The 23,728-nt window shown below is 36.3% G+C and overlaps 3 protein-coding genes across 3 annotated transcripts in view; 2 read left to right on the top strand and 1 right to left on the bottom strand.

Moving 5' to 3' along the window:
- Positions 1 to 759: 759 nt before the first annotated feature.
- Positions 760 to 5,807, top strand: LOC122252618 (uncharacterized). The gene is made up of 8 exons (XM_086538333.1): positions 760 to 1,013; positions 1,383 to 1,461; positions 1,960 to 2,108; positions 2,288 to 2,479; positions 3,767 to 3,856; positions 4,021 to 4,119; positions 4,406 to 4,589; positions 5,132 to 5,807. The coding sequence occupies exons 1-8, from the start codon at positions 849 to 851 to the stop codon at positions 5,179 to 5,181; spliced, it is 1,008 nt and encodes a 335-aa protein (XP_086394459.1). The 5' UTR covers positions 760 to 848; the 3' UTR covers positions 5,182 to 5,807.
- A 636-nt stretch (positions 5,808 to 6,443) lies between these two features.
- Positions 6,444 to 13,792, bottom strand: ND-MLRQ (NADH dehydrogenase (ubiquinone) MLRQ subunit). Its single transcript, XM_043015188.2, has 3 exons — positions 13,714 to 13,792; positions 7,709 to 7,855; positions 6,444 to 7,143 (listed from the first exon to the last, which is right to left on the bottom strand). Exons 1-3 carry the CDS (start codon positions 13,753 to 13,755, stop codon positions 7,081 to 7,083), a joined length of 252 nt encoding a protein of 83 aa, XP_042871122.1. The 5' UTR covers positions 13,756 to 13,792; the 3' UTR covers positions 6,444 to 7,080.
- Positions 13,793 to 14,190: 398 nt separating this feature from the next.
- Positions 14,191 to 23,728, top strand: part of Vps16A (vacuolar protein sorting 16) — an 11,697-nt gene continuing 2,159 nt past the window's right edge. Inside the window, exons 1-16 of the mRNA XM_043015184.2 lie at positions 14,191 to 14,349; positions 15,203 to 15,392; positions 15,697 to 15,825; positions 16,485 to 16,629; positions 16,920 to 17,035; positions 17,642 to 17,817; positions 18,260 to 18,422; positions 18,554 to 18,637; positions 18,881 to 19,006; positions 19,193 to 19,298; positions 19,569 to 19,735; positions 20,022 to 20,159; positions 20,434 to 20,595; positions 21,306 to 21,455; positions 22,522 to 22,635; positions 23,664 to 23,728. The exon at positions 23,664 to 23,728 is cut by the window's right edge and continues 69 nt beyond it. Of these exons, the coding sequence (XP_042871118.1) occupies positions 14,300 to 14,349; positions 15,203 to 15,392; positions 15,697 to 15,825; positions 16,485 to 16,629; positions 16,920 to 17,035; positions 17,642 to 17,817; positions 18,260 to 18,422; positions 18,554 to 18,637; positions 18,881 to 19,006; positions 19,193 to 19,298; positions 19,569 to 19,735; positions 20,022 to 20,159; positions 20,434 to 20,595; positions 21,306 to 21,455; positions 22,522 to 22,635; positions 23,664 to 23,728 (2,081 nt within the window). The 5' untranslated portion in view covers positions 14,191 to 14,299. The remainder of the gene's footprint in view (positions 14,350 to 15,202; positions 15,393 to 15,696; positions 15,826 to 16,484; positions 16,630 to 16,919; positions 17,036 to 17,641; positions 17,818 to 18,259; positions 18,423 to 18,553; positions 18,638 to 18,880; positions 19,007 to 19,192; positions 19,299 to 19,568; positions 19,736 to 20,021; positions 20,160 to 20,433; positions 20,596 to 21,305; positions 21,456 to 22,521; positions 22,636 to 23,663) is intronic.

Raw genomic sequence — 23,728 nt, 5'->3', positions numbered from 1 at the left:
CTTCTTCTTTCTTCCTCCTTCTCTTCTTCTTCCTCCTTTTCTTCTTTTTCCTCCTTCTTCTTCTGCTTCTCCTTTCTTCTTCTTCTTCTTCCTCCTCTTCTTCTTCTTCCTCCTCTTCTTCTTCTTCCTCCTTCTTCTTCTTCTTCCTCCTTCTTCTTCTTCTTCCTCCTTCTTCTTCTTCTTCCTCCTTCTTCTTCTTCTTCCTCCTTCTTCTTCTTCTTCCTCCTTCTTCTTCTTCTTCCTCCTTCTTCTTCTTCTTCCTCCTTCTTCTTCTTCTTCCTCCTCTTCTTCTTCTTCCTCCTCTTCTTCTTCTTCCTCCTCTTCTTCTTCTTCCTCCTCTTCTTCTTCTTCTTCCTCCTCTTCTTCTTCTTCTTCCTCCTCTTCTTCTTCTTCTTCCTCCTCTTCTTCTTCTTCCTCCTCTTCTTCTTCTTCCTCCTCTTCTTCTTCTTCCTCCTCTTCTTCTTCTTCCTCCTCTTCTTCTTCTTCCTCCTCTTCTTCTTCTTCCTCCTCTTCTTCTTCTTCCTCCTCTTCCTCCTCCTCCTCCTCCTCCTCTTCTTCCTCCTCCTCCTCCTCCTCCTCTTCTTCCTCCTCCTCTTCTTCCTCCTCCTCCTTCTCTTTTTCTTCTTCCTCCTCCTCCTTCTCTTTTTCTTTCTCTTCCTTCTCCCCCCCCCCCCCCCCTCTTCCTCCTGACTAAATTTTCTTGAAATAAGCAGCAATGGCAATATGATTCACTATTAACATTGCCATAATCACTGTCAGGCATTAATATTATTTTCGTCTTTACTGTCATTGTCATTAGTATCTAAAATGAACAGCAATGCATCTGGTGTATCTGTTATTGATACGCAATGATAATACGGATATCCAATCATTCCCCAGCCGTGATCCCACTGTCCTACGGCTACTTGGCTCAGGTTTATTCCGAGATGAACCACAAGTTGCTCGAGGAAGAGAACACGGTCGGCGAGGACAGGGAAGCTGCGGCTACGGCCCTCAAGGAGTTTGTTGAAGAAGTGAGTGAGCGCCCGTTCGAAGAATTCCTTGATTTGTTCTTATTTTTCGTTTGATTGATTGTTCGTCTGTTTGTTACTCTTTTTTTTTTTGGGGGGGGGGTTGGGGGCATTTTGTTGGTGTTTGATTGTTCTCTTTTTGTTCCAGAAATACATATATATATTTTTTAAAGATATGGGGTTGGCGTTGATGTTTTGTTGTTTCTGTTATGGATGCAGGAAATGTAATGTATTTACAAGTCTTTGTATATATGTATTGGTCTTCTTTTAGTAATGTAGTTTGATAATTTCACCAAAAAGGTATCAGAAGTTCAATCAGGCAAAGTTCTGTTTCTTTATATTTAATTTTAACACATTCTCTTGTTTTGGCAGGAGAGTAACAGGCTGCCTCCATTATACACTCTAGAAGCCGAAATGCCACAGGCAGAAGCAGTCCTTAGTGAAATTTGTGGTAATCTCTCTTCCTTCATAGTTTTGCTTGAGGAATATATATTTTCTTGATTGTTTTTCATATATGTAGCCCTATTGAAATGCATATTATAATTTGGTGTGTTTAGAGTATGATGAATGATTTCCGTTTTAAACTTTGTGTCTTGATTGGAATTTTTTCTTTTCATTTTAATAAAAAAAAAAAATATTTAAGTTATTTTCAAAGTTTACATATCAGTATGATGTATTATATCACATAAATGTGCATGAATCCTATTGATTTTTAGTTGCTTTTATGCATAAAAGATTTTCACATTGAGATAATGAGTTATTATTGCAAATATATATAGAGTATGATTCCTGAATTTGTCTTCCATCCAATGCTAGACTTGTTTTATTTTATTTTTTTTTTAAGTACAGAAAGTACACACACATTCCAGTACAGTACAGGTTGCATAATAATTTAGATCCTAGTGTCATGTATCACTAATTTTTATTCATCCGTGTCATGTTTAAACAGGACCAGGATACTTCAGTGTGTATTCCGTAGACCAGCTGTTCCAGCATTTATACTCCGTGACCTTTGCTGACAATCCTATTCCCTTGAGCATCGCCTCCGATATGCTGACACACTGTAGTCTGGATTACCACCCGTCCCTACCGTGTGAAGTAAGTCATGTGCTGTATATTTTTATTTCAAAGTAAGAATGAACTCTGCATGGTGAATATGTATGTAGGAACAAAATATTTAGCTGTGCTTCCTATATTTTGATGACTGTTTTCATTTTGGCTTTGTATTTTGTGTTGCCGAGTGTTGTTCCAAACATGATACAACTTCTTTCTTAAAGTGGCACCAGACCTACCAAAAGGATGCAGGACGATACTGCTCTCTGGCCTGCTCAAAACGCTGGGCATATCACATGTGCGACAACATGAAGCTGCTAGAGACCTTTGGTATACAGCCACAGGAGGGCAAACACATTCCTGAACCCATCCCAGCGTTTGGCATTGTGGTAGATGTTCCCAGACACACATTTAAGGTAAAAAATGATATTTTTTAGTCTTGCTTAGCCTTTGTTTAAGGCAGGTATTTAGGAGTAAGTAATTTACTGAGTGAGTGAGTGAGTGAGTGAGTGAGTAAGTAAGTGAGTGAGTAAGTGAGTGAGTAAGTGAGTAAGTGAGTGAGTGAGTGAGTAAGTGAGTGAGTGAGTAAGTGAGTGAGTGAGTAAGTAAATTACTAAGTGAGTGAGTGAGTGAGTAAGTAAATTACTAAGTGAGTGAGTGAGTGAGTAAGTGAGTTATTGAGTGAGTGAGTGAGTGAGTGAGTGAGTGAGTGAGTGAGTGAGTGAGTGAGTGAGTGAGTGAGTGAGTGAGTGAGTGAGTGAGTGAGTGAGTGAGTAAGTGAGTGAGTGAGTGAGTAAGTAAATTACTAAGTGAGTGAGTGAGTGAGTGAGTGAGTGAGTGAGTGAGTAAGTAAATTACTAAGTGAGTGAGTGAGTGAGTAAGTGAGTTATTGAGTGAGTGAGTGAGTAAGTGAGTGAGTAAGTGAGTGAGTGAGTAAGTGAGTTATTGAGTGAATGAGTGAGTGAGTGAGTGAGTAAGTAAATTACTAAGTGAGTGAGTGAGTGAGTGAGTGAGTAAGTGAGTGAGTGAGTAAGTAAATTACTAAGTGAGTGAGTGAGTGAGTGAGTAAGTAAATTACTAAGTGAGTGAGTGAGTGAGTAAGTGAGTTATTGAGTGAATGAGTGAGTGAGTGAGTGAGTAAGTAAATTACTAAGTGAGTGAGTAAGTGAGTTATTGAGTGAATGAGTGAGTGAGTAAGTGAGTGAGTAAGTGAGTTATTGGGTGAATGAGTGAGTGAGTGAGTGAGTGAGTGAGTAAGTAAATTACTAAGTGAGTGAGTGAGTGAGTAAGTGAGTTATTGAGTGAATGAGTGAGTGAGTAAGCTAGTGAGTAACAAGTAAGTTCTGTGAAGAAAGTAGTTGGCAGGGTGACTGTGACAGTTTCCATTATAGTTTGGATATGAAGAGAAACATTATTGCCTGTGTAAAAAAAAAAAAAAAAAAAAAAAAAAGAAAAAAAAAAAAAAAAAAAAAAATATATATATATATATATATTATTTATATACATATATATATATATGTATATATACATATATATACATATATGTGTATATATATATATTGGTGCTTAACCCTGTCATTTCACTAGGCATTTTTTTTCTTTCTTTTTTCCAAAATACCATTGAAAATACATAATCTTCCATACGTTTTGTAAATGTATGACAGGGATCAGAGTTGAGTTAACTGAAGCACTTGTTCTTACAGGATAGCTCTGTACAAAGTCGTGGTGCCAGTAATTCTAGAGTTGACAGATCCTATGGAGATGGTGCCTCTTCCTTCCTTCCAAGGCAACAGGTACTCTATGTGTTCTGCATGTTGTTCTGATATTCTTTTGTATGAATTACCAGATTTTGTTGATTTTATCTCGTCTTTGGTGCTTCTGTTGGCGAGACTGAAATGTAAAATTTATGCGTTTCTAGTATATTCATGCCGTATGTATAATGTGCAAATAATTGCAGGTTAATTCTTTTAAAAGTAGAAGCAAAGAGGTGCCGAAGAACCCCAGGCCAGAAAAACCTCAAAATGATACAGGATTTTCTTTCACAAGGAAGGCAAAGGTTTGTATCTCAGCTGTCTATTCCTTTGTTCTTGAATGTATTTCATGAAATTAGATTAATGATGATGCAACCTTTTGTAACTGTAAATGGAAGAGTCTTTATTAAATTAGCTTTCATCAATAAAGCATTTCACAAAACTGAATTAGTGGGTTACCCCCCCCCCCCAAAAAAAAAAAAAAAGTAAAGAAAAGAAAAGAAAAGAAGAAAGTTCCTTATGGTTTTGCTTTTGCCTTACGTAAACCTAAGAGCATTTCCTGAGAAAATCCCAACAAGACTGGTGTTGTAGGTTGAGGCAGCCCCAGCAGGAGCTCCAGCAAGAGGTCCAGCCCGACCCAAAGGATCTTGGAGTAACGCCGTTGCTTCCCCGTCTCCAAGGGCGCCCACCCTGGCCACGTCCTTCTCGGCATCGAGTGTCGACACCTCATGTGAAGAGGACTTCCCTGCCTTGGGGGCTAGGAATGGATTTTCGGGTAGGGATATGTTTGAATGCCTTTTGTGGTGGGAAATATATTCTGTGTTAAGGAAGACAGAGAAAGAACCTTAGGAGTGAAAATGGGAATATATACATTTTTTTCTTTAACATTTGTAGGGTCTTAATTAGGTAACTTAAGATTGCAGCTGGAAGTTAATAACTGTATTTACTTTTATTTCCACAACGAACCAGTAATATTTGTTGGGGTATATATTGAAGAAACTGATATATGTTTAAAATGTCACATACATTATATCAAGATTTTGCATCTTTATAAATGTGATTTAAGTTTGCTGTAAAGATGTACTTTATAGAGCTGGTAGTATGTTGGCTGTTAAGTGTAAAGTTGCAGTATGTTGGCTGTTAAGTTACTGAATGAATGATTACAATGCTGAAGTTAATTCTGGTTCTGACACCCTATGACAGTAATCTCCATGTGCTTTGGCTAAAACTACAAGAGAGATCTTTAGCCTGTATCCTTTATTATAATTAGTAATATCTTTTGTATTGATGTTCATAAAATAATGGTTTGTTTTCCAGGTAATAGTTGGAATACCTCATCCCAGAAGAGAGGCCAAAAGAAGAATTGATGCAATGGATATTTTAAGCCGACTTGTTGCAGGACACATAACGTGAACAAGTTCCTGCTTGAAGTTGGTAGGAGGATTGCTGGTTGAATAATTTTATTCCCACTTTTAGTTACTTAAAGCTTCATTTTCTGAACGGATGAAGATTCATTAATATTTTGTTCGAATTGCATTTTACTGTTGGTAAAAACTGTTAAGTCATCCAACAAGGAATTTAGATATCATTTGGCATGTAAGCCACCATTTTTTATTTTTTTTTATTTAGACATTGCTTGATTTACTCTTAAGTTCAGGATTAGTTACTGAGTATTGTTCAATTCATGCTCAAAAAAAAGAGTCTTATTTTCTGTTCTTTTTTATTAGACTTGTTTATGCTGGTTATAGATTTTGATTAAGTATTACCAAGATTAAATTATAACAGTAAATAACTTTATCTTAGTAAGATAAAGTTTTAATATTCAAATCAGGGGTTACAAGAATTTGTTTTGTTTATTAAAAATCTATTAGTTGTATTTGAGATCATTAAAAGTTACTATAAAGTATGAGTAAGAGCAAGGTAAGAAAATATCTGATGTCATTATGAATGTGCCAAATGTTATTTTAAATTAAGAAATAAAGTTTCATTTCAATCTGTGTTTACCCTCACCTTGAAAAGTGTATGATAGTGTAACAACCTTTAAAAAAAAGTGATGTGGCCTTTTATTTATTTTTTTCTTGGTATGACCTTGCAGCGTGACGATTGGTTTCTTGCATCAGGAAGTAGAAACAGGAGAGGGGGAAAGACAGTATAATAACCAACAGAGGAACTTGTACAAGTCTGTCTCAGTCAAAAACTTTTCTGACTAGTTTTACATAAATACTACTGAAATGAAATAGAAGTGTATGTGGGATGTTCGCCCATTAGAATAAAACTTTTTACTAAATCCCTAAGTGAATGTCAGGGTTGTGACAGCGGAAGAGAAACTAAAATGGCCACCTTGTGCGTTTCAAGTTTGGAAAGTAGTTTGCCTTGAAATATTTGAAATAGATGTTATTCTTGTAACATTTCCATATCCGAGTGTAATTCATTTTAACATGTCTGGGTTAATTGATAAAAAAAAAAAAAAGATCAAGAGGAAAGAGATGAGGAGGAGGAAGAAGAAAGTGAATTTCATTCATTAATATAAATTTCATATGACACTGATTGGTCACAGTTTATAAAGATAATTATTATACCTCTCTTTCAATTACCCATTCAAAGGCCCTTAAAGGTACTCAAAAGAAAATATAGTAAACCAATTTATTATATATGGTACATCCGAAGGTGATCTTTATACACAGTTAACTGTACAAATTATTATTATTTAAAAGATAAACTAACACTTTCAAAGAAATTATCCCCGACTCTGTCCACTTTCAACTGTATGTTGCATTCAAACAGTATGATAAATGACAAAAAAAAAATATAAGCAACTAATTATTGTCTGGTCACAGTGCAGTAATACAGAAGTTTATTATTGTCCTCTGTCACAGCAGCATTGCAATGGCAATATTTCAAACTGATGAAACTACCAAAGGAGGAACTTATGGCAATGGTAATAAGTGAAGAAAAAAGGTTTTGTATCTTAATAATAATAATAAAAAAAAAAAGTCTCCAATTCATACAGTAAAATTAAGACCTTTGCAAATAGCTTAGGTAAGGGACAAAAATCCTACAGCAAATTACAGAATAAAAGATAATTTCTCGTTTTTTCATTGATTCCCCCCCCCCCCTCCTTTACTCATTACCCAAACCATAAGCATCTCGACCTCTCTCCTCTTACCAACAACACATCATCTTGCAATGATAATTGTTGATACACAAAAGAGTAGATCAAAGACTCGGTGGCGGTCTCATGATGTTCTTTGATTACTGTGGTCGCCTTATTCATCGTACTTGGGGACGGGTGCCCTGTATGTTGAGTAGTCGCGGATTGGAGACCAGAACTGGAAGGAAAAGGGGAAAATTAACAATATATGTGCTTGTCAATGATTACTCTCGGGAATCAACCTGTTTGCATATTTATAAGTGCATATCCATCTATTAATCTGTCTAAATATTCAACATTAACTTTTATACAAGTCATTACTAAGCTTTTCTCCAAATCCTTACAATAACAAGTACAATTTCCAGTTAACCGATAATTTATTAAAAAAACAATCTTCCTTTAAATTGTTTACACAACTATTTGGAGAAAGACAACATGAATAACTTGACATATACATCACATCTGCCCTTTCAAATTCTGATCTAAGTGTACATTGTATGATAACTAACTTTAACTCAATAATTCAATTATAAAATACAACCTAAATTAATACTCAACCAAAGAAAATAACCACTCGGTAAATCATAACTATGGGAACAGTGCTTACGAGGTGCACACATCACAGACAATTGGTGAAGGGTCAAAATCCAAAAGGCTTTTAAAACCTCAACCAAGACGACACGCCATCACACTCACTCACTCACACACACCCACACAATCACACACAACCACTCATATTTTACCTTGTACTGCTTGTTGGCCCATTCCTGCTGCGGCTCGGGGTTGCCGTTGCGGTTCCAGCTCACATCGGGGTTCCTGAGGGCCAAGCGCAAGGTGTAGAAGGTCGCACCCGCCACTCCGGCTCCCAGACACACGTACAGGGGGATCAGCTGGAAGGCAAGGGGGGAGATGCTGGTTAATTAACTGGGAGAGAAGATCAGAAGATGAGAAGAGAAAGACAATGTGCATTCTTTGTGTGATTGTGTGATTGTGTGTGTGTGCGTGCGTGCGTGCGTGTGTCTGTGTGTGCGTGTGTGTGTATGTGTACATATATGTATGTAAATGTGTATATATGTATGTGTATGTGTATATGTGTATATATGTATGTGTATATATGTATGTGTATGTGTATATATGTATGTGTGTATATGCATGTGTATGTATATGTAGTTCAGTTCAGAGAGATTTGCGAAGACGTCGCTTCGCCCGGGCTATATGCACAAGGCGGCCATGTATGTCAGCTATGTAGTGTGACTATCTTATGTGTATGTGTGTATATGTATGTGTATGTGTGTATATGTATGTGTATGTGTATATGTATGTGTATGTGTGTATATGTATGTGTATGTGTGTATATGTATGTGTATGTGTGTATATGTATGTGTATGTGTGTATATGTATGTGTATGTGTGTATATGTGTATGTATGTGTATGTATATGTGTATGTATGTGTATATGTATGTGTATGTGTGTGTATGTATATGTGTATGTGTGTGTATGTATATGTGTATGTGTGTGTATGTATATGTGTATGTGTGTGTATGTATATGTGTATGTGTGTGTATGTATATGTGTATGTGTGTGTATGTATATGTGTATGTTTGTATATGTATGTGTAATGTGTTAGAGAAAACGGATGTGAGTGAAAGTAAATGCCCGCAAGCGAAGGTGAGAGAAAATGGGAGATAAAGAAAATGGGAGAGAGAGAGAGAGAATGCATGTGTGTTGCGTATGTACATATATGAGTATTTGGGCAATTACAAACACTGAAACGAAATGATAGCAGTATAATTTATCCAAAAATGACCTTCAAATCCTTAGTAAGAAAAAGTATATACTACAAAAAACACCCATCTTTAAAGCTATCTCTTGCAACGGAAAACAAAAGCAAACAAAACAAAAGCTCCCAAACATGATCAAATGCCCTACGACCTTCAATCAGACCACGTGTCTCCCTCGTAATAGATCATCAATGTCAGCTAAATATGCATCACGAAAAGTCTCCACAATGACCCGGTGGCACAAAACAAGCAAACATCAACCCCAGTTCATGGTGCATGTCCACAGTCACGTATTCAAAGAAGAGTCAATCTATTTTCCGAGTTGCTTACTTTTACGCTTCCACTGAGACAATGAAGGATGGATGGTTGGTATTGTGGGTATATTACTATTTATTGTTTCGTGAAATAGAGAAAGAAGGAAAGACAAATAGTTAAATATAAAAAATAAATGGATAAGAAGGAAGAAACACGTGTCCTCCATTTTGTCGCAATGGCTAAGGATTTCCAGGAAGTTTCACAACTTTCTAGATCGTGTCAATCATAACTTGCATTACAGGCTACAATAAAAAGGTAAAAAAAGAAGAATAGGAAAATTGCTTTCAGCTGCTTGCATCTCAAGGTTAGGTAGTGAGAGTGCATCCGAAGATGCCAGATACTCTCATCTTAGTCTTTATTCTTGCAATATTTGTGTATATGTGTACATGTGTGTGTACATGTGTGTGTACATGTGTGTGTGTGTGTGTAAATATGTGTGTGTGTGTGTGTGTGTGTGTGTGTGTGTGTGTGTGTGTGTGTGTGTGTGTGTGTGTGTGTGTGTGTGTGTGTGTGTGTGTGTGTGTGTGTGTGTGTGTGTGTGTGTGTGTGTGTGTGTGTGTGTGTGTGTGTGTGTGTGTGTACATATAAAGTTTTAGTAGACACTTATTTCATAAGAAAATATGTGGTCTCTTTAAATACAAGCTTCATACATTGGTTTTCTATACATACTGCAAAAGCGTAGAAAGTTTAATTGCTTGGCACTATGCACTTTGCAGCTCAGTCCAAAGAGAAAGCCTATGCATACATTTTCTGAACATCCAAACAATGGACCAGATCTTTAAAATCTTTAAAATCATAAACCGTACTAATGCTTTAGTGGCGCACAAAGAGCACGAGAATCATCTTTACCAAATTATAGCCATCTAGATTTCTCCTTAAAAAATACTACATCACCCTGACCCAGGAAAAAGTAATGCACGACGTCATGAATCCCTGATTTCATCACAACTGTACAAGTATCTTACAAAATCCTTCCCATCCACCTAGCCTACAATGATCTTTTTAAATTACAAAAATAGTCCTCAGAATTAACTACTTTCCCCCAAGCCACAGCACAACGCCAGAAATCTGATATGGCTTTTACTCTCATGAACGTGTTTTACAAGTAGGGTTGACCTAGAGAGGCAGAGAGGCTAAGATTCCCGTATTAAAACAGATAACACACACTACAGTATCCTCTCCATTTCTATTAAGTTCTAGGTTGGTATTGGAACCAAAAAGGTTCTGGCATAAGAAAAAGAGAGAGGGATAGAGAGAGAGAGAGAGAAAGAGAGAGAGAGAAAGAGAGAGAGAGAGAGAGAGAGAGAGAGAGAGAGAGAGAGAGAGAGAGAGAGAGAGAGAGAGAGAGAGAGAGAGAGAGAGAGAGAGAGAGAGAGAGAGAGAGAGAGAAAGAGAGAGAGAGAATATGTCTAAAAAGTCAATACATTTTAAAAGGCAAAGAAATAAAAATGCTGTATCAGTAAAAGGAGGAAATATTTTGCATGGAATGACTATATTAACAGGGAATTAATGGAACACTTTCAACTACCTAGTAGACTGGTAAAACTTTGTGAAAGAAAAGGAATGAGATGAGCAGCATTACCATGTACATTGTGCAGATAGAAGCAATAGCTAATAATAAAAAAACAACAAAAAACTATAGATATAGAACTGCTAAATAAAAAGAGGGGGGGGGGGTTAGGTGTTATAATCCTATCTCTAAAGTATATAGCTAATTAATGACCTTGTTTTTCTTTAAAAAAGCACCTTTCTCTTTAGTTGTAGATAAATATGGCAAATGCCATGCCCGTGTCTAAAAATAGGCCTTTCCAAAGATTCTTGTTTCCTGGGTGGGTTAAATGTCTTCCAATTCTGGCCAGGATTATATGTACAAATTAGAGCCAAGTTCGGTGGGTGAAGCTACTAAAGTGCAGCTGTGCCATTTACAAAAGCCTATTCGAAACAAAGTTTCCCACAATCAATAAATCCCCCCCCCTCTCTCTGTGTGTTGAATACAAACATTTTTAGACTTTCTGATAAATTCCTTCCTCCAGGAACATACGTATGTTTTATTAACATATATGTGTCACATTTTCAAGTATGTAATAATGTGACCTCAAGAGAGGATTTAGCATGCTGAGGGTGACAATTTATACTGTCATATCGCTCTCCTGATATGTAAACATTTAACTGTTTATGCTTATGATTGACCCGCCTTTTGTTTTGTATATATTTCAACATGTTGACATAGCTGTAAGGTTTTGTAAAACATATGAGCCCAAAGAGGGACTAAGATTGGGGTGAGGATAACCTATGTTACCTCATCCTTTTGAGATGTATGTAATCACTTGTCTCAAACTTGTCAAAGTCAAAAAAGTCTCTCTCTGTGTCTGTCTCTCTGTGTCTCTGTCTCTCTGTGTCTCTGTCTCTCTGTGTCTCTGTGTCTCTGTGTCTCTGTCTCTCTGTGTCTCTGTGTCTCTGTGTCTCTGTGTCTCTGTGTCTCTGTGTCTCTGTGTCTCTGTGTCTCTGTGTCTCTGTGTCTCTGTGTCTCTGTGTCTCTGTGTCTCTGTGTCTCTGTGTCTCTGTCTCTCTGTCTCTCTGTCTCTGTCTCTGTCTCTGTCTCTGTCTCTGTCTCTGTCTCTGTCTCTGTCTCTGTCTCTGTCTCTGTCTCTGTCTCTGTCTCTGTCTCTGTCTCTGTCTCTCTCTCTGTCTCTCTCTCTGTCTCTCTCCTTTTTATGAAAGAGTATTGCTAAGGAGTAGTATGAAAGTTTAGATCCCTAAACCAGACCCATTACTATGATAACTCTAGATGAGATAAATCAGAAATACAAGTTTGGCTATACATGTAAAAAAAGTAGAAATACCATTAAATTTGAGATCAATGAATCCCAAGGCTTATCTTTTATGTTGATGTTGCAAATAAAATAAAATTATTAGTCACAGATGTTCTCGTTGTTGCTGTGACCTCTGAGTTTGATGCTCTGCTGAAGGCCAACAAATCATCCCCTATATTTTGATTGATAGAGCTTAGAATTTTTTTTTGATAACTCTTCTGAGAGACTTAAAAACTAAACACCATGGGGAAAATCAAACAAATCCATATTTACAAATCTTCTACCCAACATCCAGCCACATTTTTCTTGATTTTATATATCAATATTTATAATTCATCTACATCCACATCACAGAAGAAACGTATCTTAGGATTCTATGTCCTGCTTGACCTGCTATAGTTGTATGTCTTTTTTATAACTAATTATGGTCTTATCCTTTCCTTTTGCATATTAATTTATTTAGAAGTGATTGTCATTTTGTTTTTTGTACAAGGCATCATGGTAGTCTTTATTTGGTATGATATCTGCATGCTGATGATGACAACAAAATTCTTATCAACGGACAGTATTTTCTGTAAACTATTCGGATATAAAAGTTCAAGTCACCGTAAACCAGCAATGGCAACAATTTTGGCTCCAGGTTGAAAGGTGACAACATACATACACTAGAGAGTAAGGGCATGAAAGTCAGTCAAAGTAAGACAGTACATGTGCGTGAATAAGAGGGATGGTGGAAATGTGGTGCGAATGCAGGGCACGGAAGTGAAAAGGGTGGATGGTTTTAAGTATCTGGGATAAACGGTACAAAGTGGTAGTGGGTTCGATAGGGAGGTGAGGAAGAGAGTATCAGTGGGGTGGAGTGGCTGGAGAAGAGTGTCAGGAGTGATCTGTGACACGTTAAGGTTCTCACTGAGAGTAACGAGGAAGGATAAGATCAGAAATGAATATATAAGAGAAACAGCACATATGGAACGGTTCGGAAATAAGGCCAGGGAGGCAAGGTTAAGGTGGTTCAAGCATGTGACGAGGAACATGTCGGGAGGAGGAGGTAAGGTATAGAAAGAGAGGAAGACCTAAGAGGAGATTCATGGATGCAGTGAGAGATGTAAGAGAAGATATGAGAGCAGCTGGTCTGACTGAAGAGGAGGCAAAGGATAGAGGAAGATGGAGACAGATAATATACTATGGTGACCCCTAAAATGGGAGAAGCCGAAAGAAAATAGAAGATTGTACAGGTAATAGAAAATAGAAGATTGTACCTGTGCATGACTAAATTTAGTGCACGCATACTTTTGGGTTAAAGAGATGCTTCTAAGACTACTGGAGCTATGGTATTGATAAACAAGTAGAAAAAATATGGGCAAAATGTCCAAAGTGCAAAATATAGACAAAATATCCAAAAACGGATCAGCAGAATCAATCTGTCTTGTTTAATACATCTATTCCTCTTTCCATATTTGATACATACTTCAATGACATTACTGTTACCTAAATTGTCCTTATTTCACAGAAATTTCAGTTGTCTGACCTATTTATAGTATTTGTGCTTCTTCACTATATAGAAAAATATTTAATTCATCAAAAACTTCCAATAAGAGGAAATTCACATATTAATGAAAGTGCGCAGTACATTATGAAGCAAAACTAAGTTTAGAATGACCTGCAGTGACTCTGGATGTTAAAACAACAAAAAAATCAACATTGCGTCATTGCCTGCACGTACTCCGAACCCGGCATGTTTCTGCTATTCCTTTATCTTATCTTTCTAAGCTCTAAGATCAATCATCATCCACTCATAATCATAATCCACACACACAATAAAGCTTGTAAAATACTTACAGCGGGATGCTTCTTCAAACTGGCTAATGTGAGGCCCTGCATTTTGGAATTTCGTTTAAAGTGACCTTTCTCGTTCAGTATCTGAGACAATATGGCGGAGTTGCTGGCTCTCAGCTGATGACCTGTCCTGGCAAGTGTAATGCCACTTAATTAACTTTCTATTTTACAAAGTAAGTAATATTTGAAGATAAAAATTTTATAATGATAATTCTAGATATATTTTATTTTGAGAAATATATATTAATAGTTTAAAATTTATTTTTATATATTAAAATATAAATGGAAATAAATAAGTGGTTATCGCTTATACTTGCCATGTAGTAAACATCAGATTGACTCAGGCGGAGTCTGTGAGCTCTCAGCTGATGCTCTTTTGCGGCGAATGTAATGCCACAAAATTGTCTTTTTATTCTTAAAAAATAGGTGATGATAATACAATAATTGAGTTAGTCAAGATTGACAGATATCTCTATAGATCTTTTTTTAAAATTTTATTACCAGTAGATTAAAATCTAGCTGAATTTATTAGTGAGAAAGTAAGAAATTTCTATCACTTAGTCTTGCCATGTGGTAAACAACACTGACTATGGCATTCATCTCTGACTGGACGCAAATTGGCAGCGATGTGTTTTACAGGTAAAGTACTTCATGCACTTTCTTCTTATTTGCAGAAATTGTGGTTATATGCTTCATGTGAGGAGAGAGTCATTGATACAAGGAGTTTTATGATGGGGTTTTGTCAGTGACAGTTCCGGTAATGTGGAAACCGCCCACTTTTAGCAAAGACTTGAGATCATTTTAATCGTCTGAAAGTTGGTTTAGATATTGATATATTTTTGTCATTTAGTGTTTAGCACCATGTCTGTTCAATGAGATTGCAGTTTTAACATTTTAGAGTACTCTTTCTGTTTGGTTGTTCATGTAAAGGTAAGGTATGTTATGAAGTTTGGTAAATGTTTAGAATTGACTTGCAAGTGCATATATTTTTTCGTAATTGCATATTTTGTATATATATTATAGACTGGCATGACCCACCCAGCCAGTCCAGGGGTCAGATCCGGCATCTGTCTCCCTCTCGTAACTGCAGCTAGGCTTATCTATCTCCCTCCCCAGCCAGTTTTGTTAATTCATACCTGCTATTTTATCCCCTTTTGTTCTTCATTGTTTCAGTTTCCTGTTGTTTCCAAAGCAGATCTCTTTCTTGTCATTTTGTTAGGGCTATTATGTGTCTTGCTTCGTGTTTGCTTGGCTTTTGATTCCAGGCAAATATAAGTAATGAAACTCTAGCTTCATATTTCCAACTCATTGTATATGTCACTTGCCTCACTTCAGCTGGGTATGCCACAATTTCTCCCTTGATAAAAAAATGCATGTAGATTAGTATGATCTAGATATGTTTTGATAGTTGTACATTACATGGTCATGTAAAATTTAAACATAGGTCAAAATCTGTGTTAAAATCAGTCTCATTTTCCTACAAAATTTTCAGAAAACATGAACTCTACACGATGGAGTGGGGTGGGGGGATCAACCTGGGGGACTTCATGGTTGCTGCAGCATCCTATGGGGGTCCCATAGCCCTCACCCGAGATGAGACTAAGTTCACCAAGACGCAGCAGTCGGGGAAGCCCATCATTTTCGTCTTCAGCTCATCAGGGAGGAAGATTTCGTCCTTTAAGGTTTATATCTTTGGTTTGTTTAATGTTGCGAGAGTTGAGATTTTAAAGGATTTATGTTATGATGAATGGAGAAAGATTTATTATTTTATGCACAGCTGAACTTGAACTTTTAATTTACAGCAATTTATTTATGAGATTATTGTAATGCAAGCCTTGGTTCTTTTACTTAGTAAATTTGAAAACTGCAATTGTCACTCAGTCAGATGAAGTCATCAGATAATTAATTTCTTTCTCAATCATGCACTCAGAATGAAATCATGGTATCAGGATTTTAAAAAAAAATTCTCTTTCTCTCATACAACAGTGGATGAGTGGCTACCTACTGTGCCTCGGTTGGTCCCGCAGCGAGGACTTGGTGTGTGTGCAAGAGGATGGTGCTGTGTCACTCTACGATATGTTTGGCACTTACCAGCACACCTTCAACATGGGACAGGTACGTTGATGAGTCAGGATGAAGTGAAGAACTCAGAAGTATAGGAAAAAATATGCAATGGCATGTGATTTTGTCATTGTTTTTTGTAGTATTGGGATAAATAAAACAGACATATTACATAGCACATATTTCGTATTGACAATTCAGTATTAATTTTTATATATATATGTAGATTTGGAAATACAGTATTCTCTCACAGGTGATATACTGGATTTGGATATCATAAAATTTTCTTGTTTTACCCTGGGATTTTATTGCTGGGGGCTTTGCTTTCACTCCTATGAAAATATGGCCCAAGATTAAATTGATAGTTGCTTGAAAATTTGGCACAGAATAAAGATAATAGGCACAGGGAAATGAGACACAGTAAAAATGATAATAACTTGAAAAAATGGCACTGAATAAAGGTGATAGTTACATGACAATAAGGGATCAAATAAAGATGTTATTAGTATGAAAATAAGGTACAGAAAATAGATTTCCAAACTGTACATCCTACAAATTTCTATGTTGTGGTACTGGTATGTATATTGAATTTGTTAGATATGGATATTATCTTGATTGAATGGTCCTGGGAGTGATGATAAATTATATTTTGTAAGGATGAGTCCTGGAATTAAAATGAATTATCTTTGACTAAGAAGCTACTTTCTTTCCAGGAAGTCAAAGATACTCTAGTTCAAAGCGCTCAAGTTTTCACAAGCCACAGAGAAACAGGAGTGGCAGTGCTGAGCAAGTCGAATCGCGTATTTATGGTGAGCAACATCTACGAGCCTCGCACCAGAAAGTATCCTGATATTCCGAGTGAGTGATTTTTTTTTTTTACGTTGATAGGTTTGTATGAGGAAGAAATGTATTTTTGATTGAGAAAGGCCTTTCTAGTAAGAAGTTGTGCAATGACTAGAGTTTTTTTACAAAGATTTCATGATTTTTAATTCGTGTTTATATATCTGTATGTTATTTGGCTCCTTATTTTAAAATTCTTTTATGCATGGAAAATTTTGAAATAGCTTGTACCACTCTCCAGAAACGGATTGTTTGAGAATAAGACTTTGCATGAAAGTCACATTTAATTTGGAACTTGTTCACTTCAGGTGGCGTGGTGGAGTGCTGGTGTGTGATTCGCGAGGAGAGACACACAAATGTCTTAGTCAGCCAAGGAAACAACCTGCTGCTCCTTAATCATCTCGATCAGCGACCTCAGGCTTTGGTATTTAGCACTGGTTCCTTATTGACTGATTTCTCTAATGGCGTTTTTGTTATGTTAGCTCTTCTGCGATGGATATTTTTCACTAGGTTGGGTCAATATGGTATTGCATTTTTCCCTTTGTTTAAATTAAGCTATTTATATGTTTGATATATGAAATTTTGCTAACTAGGGCATCATACCAAATGCTCATAGTATCACTTTGCTAATTTATCTTATGTATACTCACATATTAAACCATAAATCTAGAAAATAATAAAAAACATACACATCTTAAGATGCCATACCCTGGCTGAACGCCTTAACAGATGGTCCATTTTGGAAGGGTTAAGGGTATTTTTTTTTCTAATTTTGTATTATTTTTCAATATTTTTATATCTTTCTTTGATTTCTATTTTTTTTCTATAGTTTGTTTATTTTTTGTTTGTTTGTTAGAGTGTTTGTTTGTTTGTTTCAGTCCTTTGTCCTTACTTTCTGATTATAGAAGATCTAGTCACAAGGAACAGAACAGATAAAACTGCACGAAGCTTGCAAGAGTCAGTCATTTTTATGAATATTTTTGATAGATAAAACAAAACACATGATGCATTTTTGACCACTTTTCACCAGTACCCGGAATGGAGCGAGCCGGGAGGGTGTATAGTAGAGATGGCCGTTTCCAACAACTCACGTCATGTGGCTCTGCTGTCCGACACTGGCAAGCTCTGGATTGGCTCATCCGACATCCGCATCAAATATTGCGAATACGATGTTAAAAGCCAGGTGAAGCCGAAGCAGATTGCGTGGTAAGTCCATTGAGACGGTTTGAGATCATGAGATATTAGAGTGATGAGATAGGTCATTCTTGTGGAAAAATGCTGATTTTGATTATGCTGGTTCTGTGATTATTTTTTTCCTCCTGGCTTTGGCTTTTTATGTCTTTTTCTGATTTTTATGAAATTGTCATTGATGATATTGCTTTTACCTGCTCTGAAATGATTGGAGACAGATTTTGGGGATGTCTAATGCACACACACACACACACACACACACACACACACACACACACACACACACACACACACACACACACACACACACACACACACACACACACACACACACACACACACACACACACACACACACACACACACACACACATACACATACACATACACATACATAGCTTCTTTGTAAGACTTCTTTTTGAATTAGCAAAGTATTAACTCTGTACATCTTGGCCAGGTGTGGTACAGGAGCTGTAGTGCTACTGTGGGACATGACACTAGAAGTAGTCAGTGTTAACGGTGATGCCACAAGCTACTACTTAGACTCCACCTCGCACCTGGTGCAGGAACCGGATGGTGTGAGAGTGTTAGGAAGTACTGCTCACGATCTTCTGCAGAAGGTAGGCTCACACAATAGAGAAGAAGAAGAAGAAAAAATAAGAAGAATAGGGACTTTTTCCCGAGATGTATATATGGCTAAACATGTTGCTCTATGGTAAGAATTGGCTGAATATTCATGATCCTATTTCAGGTGCCTCTGGTTGTGACAGAGACCCTCGGCATTGGCTCTATGGCTCCTGGTGCTCTTCTTCTTGAAGCGGCTAAAGGTTTTCAGGTACTAACTGCTGTAGTCTTTGACCATATGTGTAAATATCATTAATTGGGTTTTAGTGTTGATGCTCGAGAACTTGGTATCTTTACTGAGATATTATTTTATTTTGTTTTATTTTTAGTAGATGTGTTCAGTTTATTCCTTGTAAATTTTGTGTTCATATGTTGTATTAAAAAGAAAAAGAAAATATCTTTATATATAAAATGTGGACGATAATGTTATCATGTAATACAACCCTTCCTGTAGGAGAGGAGCACAAGAGCCAATGATTGTCTTGCCATGATTAAAGACACTTTAGAAGAGGCTGTTAACCATTGTTTACAAGCAGCACAACATGAGTACAGGCCGCAGACTCAGAAAATGCTGCTTAGGGTAAGAACTCCATGACACACTTTGTTCATATTTTTTCAATAGAGGAAGATTTGTAACAAAATTACAGTGAAAGATTTATTTGACTATTCTTGCTTATATATCTCTCTCTTGTTATTAATAATCATTCCTGAGATCTAAGAATGTATTATCATTGATATTAAAGACTATTTAATATTTCATTTGCAGGCTGCATTGTTTGGAAAGAGCTTCTTGCCGGAGATCAACCCAGACCCATGTAAAAAGGCTATATTTACTCTCAGAGTACTCAATGCAGTTAGAGATTACAGAGTTGGTAAGTTTTAAAAGTATATTATTCACAAACCTAAAACATGAACACAGAGTTTTAGCAAAATGTGTCTCAAGATCTTGGCACTGCCTATATGATTGCAACTGAGTATACATATCATCATCTTGAATTTGATCTTGATCATGTTGTCATCTTCATTTAAATGTAAGATATCCCATAATCATAATGCTTTATAATCATCATTGCATCCTGTCTTATAAATAGTGGGAAACCAGTGTGCAATTTTCACTGATCTTGCATTCTTCAAAACAATAGGTTTGCCACTCACTTGGAACCAGCTAGAACACCTTACCCTCCCTGTGTTACTGGACAGGCTGGTGTTTCGTAGGTTCTTCCCCTTAGCCCTTCAGATTGCAGCGTTCTTGAAGATGCCAGAGTCTGATGGCGCCTCTCGCATACTGGCGCATTGGGCATGCTATAAGGTATGTCTCTCTCACGGTGTTTAAGTTTCTGCCAGTGTTTGTATGTCTTTGTGAGTGTCTTTTGTGTTGTGTCTGTGCGTCTCTCAGTGTACGCTTGTCTCTCAGTATGTCTTCCATTGTGCATTTCTCTCAGTATGTGTCTCATAGTTTAAAAGTTTCTGAGTACATATCTCGGTGTGCATGTGTCTCTCATTGTGTGCTAGTCTCTTAGTTAATTGTGCAGATTATAAGATATCAATATATCCTTAAACCTTAAAATATTAATGATAACTACCACATCCTCCAGGTCTTACAACCATCGCAGAAAAGCGATGAGCAAATAGCAAAAGAGATAAACAGTAAATTGGGTTACACGCCAGGGATATCGTACACTGACATTGCTAATCGAGCAGACCAAGCAGGCAGAAAGCAACTTGCTATAAAGGTATGGAAAGTGCATAGAATGTTAGAAGGTTCAGAGATTATATACTGTACTTCTAACAATTTGGTATAAAGGGAGTAATTACTAGTACTTTAGCTAGGATCTCATAGAGGTCTAGTTTGCCATATATGATATCATATTAATTTTAATCTCATCGAGTATGAACATATTATCTATTCTCTTTTTTCAAATCACAGTATAAGTGCAAGCTTAGTTTTTGTTTTTCTCTCGGTGTTAGTGCCCCGAGTCTATTCTCATTTAGTCTTTATGTTTTCAGTTGATTGAGTATGAGTGCAGAGCAAAGGAACAGGTTCTGGTACTGATGAGGCTAGGGGAAGACCAGACCGCATTAAGACGAGCCTTGCAGAGCGGAGACACCGACCTCATATACACCGTGCTCCATCACCTGCGGCAAAAGCTCTCTTCGGGAGATTTCTTGGTGAGTGTTGATAGTGACGTGTAGGCTCATCATCCAGACTGCGGATATCATGATTTATAGGTTGATAAAATTGGGTGATTTGATGATGTGTCAATGTGGGTTGTGATAAATGTTAAGTTATAGGACTGTGCTGTGTTGTATTGGATTTTAGTATTTCTGATCTTAGTACTTCATTGCCAAAGAAAGGTTCTGCATTTCCTTTTTTTCATGTTAAAGCTATGAATGATAGAAAAAAATTGCAAGGATGATGTCTTTATTTTGTTATGTGTAGGATTCATCATTCTGACATTCTCTCTGATAGTGTTTATTTATTTTTTTATCTTTTTCATTTGTTTTCATGTTGATATTAGTATTAGTATTGATATTTATACTATTAACATTGTTGATATTGATAATGATTATAATAATGATAATATCATTATTATTATTATTTTATTTATTACTCTTATTTTTATTATAACTTTTTGTTATTTTTATTATTATCACTATTATCATTATTATCATTATTATTATTATTATTATTATTATTATTATTATTATTATTATTATTATTATTATTATTATCATCATCATTATCATCATTATTATTATCATCATTATTATCATTGTTATTATTATTACTGACATTGTCGTTGTAATGATTGTAATCATGTATTGATATATATGTTTCAATCTCTCTTTACTTACTCACACGCAATTCATTCCACCAGATGTTCATCCGCAACTTCCCGGTGGCCCAGTCGCTCCACATCCGCAGCTGTCGGGAGTTGGACATGGAACAGCTGCGCGACATCTTGGTTCAGGAGGACGACTTCCAAGGGCAGGCTCTCCTCAGGATCAAAGAAGCTTACATGTCCAATGTAAATGGATTTTTTATTGAATTTTTTTTTTTTTTTTGAGATGGTTCATTGTTTGTTTTGTTTGTTCTTCTTATTCTTATGATCTTTATCTTTATTGTTATTGTGGTTATTATCACTCTTATTATTATTGTTATTCCTATCATTATCATCATTATCATTATGATCATCATTATCATCATCATTATCATCATCATTATGATCATCATCATCATGATCATCATCATCATCATCATCATCATCATCATCATCATCATCATGATCATGATCATGATCATCATCATCATCATCATCATCATCATCATCATCATCATCATCATCATCATCATCATCATCATCATCATCATCATCATCATCATCATCATCATCATGATCATGATCATCATCATCATCATCATCATGATCATCATCATCATCATCATCATCATCATCATCATCATCATCATCATCATCATCATCATCATCACTATCACTATCACTATCACTATCACCATCACCATCACCATCATCATCATCATCAATATTTTATTTATTTATATATAAATGGATGAATGATTTTCTGTTTGTTTGTTTGTTTTTAATTGTTTAGTAATGAGTATATACTAGTAATGCTTTGTTAAGTTAAGTCTGTATTTGTTTTAAGTTGTATATTCTATAAATTATTCATATCAGAAAGATATACTTAGGCATTTATCTGAGACTTTAGTTGTTTTATTTTCTTATTTTTTTTCAGATCAATTATCTTGTGAATGCCTTATTATATATATAGTAAAGACATATTTTTCAATAGGAATAAATTTCAGGAAGATTAATCACCCTCAAATTATAAAAAAACAAAAACGAAAACATAGACAGTAACAAAGAAAAAAACCCATGCAACTGTAAAAGTTTAGAATCGATGCATATAATAACCCTCAAATTAATAAAAAAACAAAACAAAAGACAGTAATAAAGAAAGAATTCATGCAACGGTGAAAGTTTAGACTTCCATAAAGAAAGTATCAAGACATATTCTTGCACAATTAAACCCTTTTATTGCATGATACCAACCACTGAAACCTGATTGCAGAGAACAGACACTCGGCAAGCTTCCTTACAAGGTGCAGCAGAGCTCTTCAGGAAAGCGAAGAACGAATCCGCTTGTCAAATGACGGAGGAGCAAGTCAAGCTGGTTAAATGGCAGGTGGGTTTATTGACATGCGTTTTCTAAATTCTTGTTGTTATTGTTATTGTTCTTGTTCTTATTCTTGTTCTTGTTCTTCTTGTTCTTCTTCTTCTTCTTCGTCTTCTTCGTCTTCGTCTTCGTCTTCGTCTTCGTCTCCGTCTCCGTCTCCGTCTCCGTCTCCGTCTCCGTCTCCGTCTCCGTCTCCGTCTTCTTCTTCTTCTTCTTCTTCTTCTTCTTCTTCTTTGCTGTTTGTGTTTTTGTGTTGTTATCTTTATTGTATGCAAAGTTAAAGTGTGTGTGTGGGTTGGGGGGAGAGAGTGTGTATGCAAGAAGTGTGTATGATAAACCTTCTTTGAGTTGCCTTATTCTTTGTTGCAATTTACAGTAGGGTTCAAACCTTTGTCAGATATTAGCCATACCTCCCCACTTGGATATATAGAAGGTATGCTCAATGCCCGACAGCTTTAAACTTTGTGGAAGTTTAATTTGCAACATGTGTTATAATTTGACTGTATGTGGGAAGATGTGAACTGTAATAAGTCACAGGCTGATCAACATGTGTGTAAGTAAAGTTTAGATTGTATGTAATAATTTGGTCTTTGTTTAATAGTAGCATATTAATGAATAAAATATATGATTTAAGAATTATGAATGAATCTATTTTGTGATTTTGTCCTTCAGTGCTTATAATTTGCTAAGACTTATTTCCTATGAAATGCTATGTATATCTATAATTCCATCATTCAGTAAGGTAAATGCATGGGTGAGTTGTATTTTAACCCATCCCCGATGGGGGAATTCTAGCCTTGAATGTCCAAATGCCGGGGCGTTCGAATTATTAGGCCTAAATCAATTGAATGGCTGGCACAATACTGTGCTGCCCGGCCACTGGGCTTTTGAATGCGCGGTACACATGCTGTACCACCCGTCCTGTGTGGGTTAAGGAGTGATATGTAATCAACAGGATTGCTTTCGTAAGAAAACAGTTATATCATAGATCATCAAGCAGTTAGTAAGACTTCAACCTTATCATAACCATTTTGCAGGTGAGACTGGAAGACAACCAACATAAACCTTACGTTAACAAATCCCTCTATGATACTCTGCATCA

Source organism: Penaeus japonicus, unplaced genomic scaffold (genome assembly GCF_977035675.1).
Source record: "Penaeus japonicus unplaced genomic scaffold, GWHDUDI00000001_assembly GWHDUDI00000007, whole genome shotgun sequence".
In the NCBI taxonomy this organism is placed as follows: Eukaryota; Metazoa; Arthropoda; class Malacostraca; order Decapoda; family Penaeidae; genus Penaeus; species Penaeus japonicus.
Note: the sequence above shows the minus strand (reverse complement) of the source record. Positions and strands in the feature narration are given on the sequence as shown.

Bases quoted from the DNA above. Each gene is read 5' to 3' on its own strand.
- LOC122252618 (XM_086538333.1), top strand. From the start codon at position 849: ATGATAATACGGATATCCAATCATTCCCCAGCCGTGATCCCACTGTCC. The intron at 1,014-1,382 runs GTGAGTGAGCGC...TTGTTTTGGCAG, and splicing joins TCAAGGAGTTTGTTGAAGAA to GAGAGTAACAGGCTGCCTCC. The intron at 2,480-3,766 runs GTAAAAAATGAT...TTGTTCTTACAG, and splicing joins TTCCCAGACACACATTTAAG to GATAGCTCTGTACAAAGTCG.
- ND-MLRQ (XM_043015188.2), bottom strand. From the start codon at position 13,755: ATGCAGGGCCTCACATTAGCCAGTTTGAAGAAGCATCCCGCT. The intron at 7,856-13,713 runs GTAAGTATTTTA...CTTGCCTTCCAG, and splicing joins GTTTGAAGAAGCATCCCGCT to CTGATCCCCCTGTACGTGTG. The intron at 7,144-7,708 runs GTAAAATATGAG...TTTTCCTTCCAG, and splicing joins GGGCCAACAAGCAGTACAAG to TTCTGGTCTCCAATCCGCGA.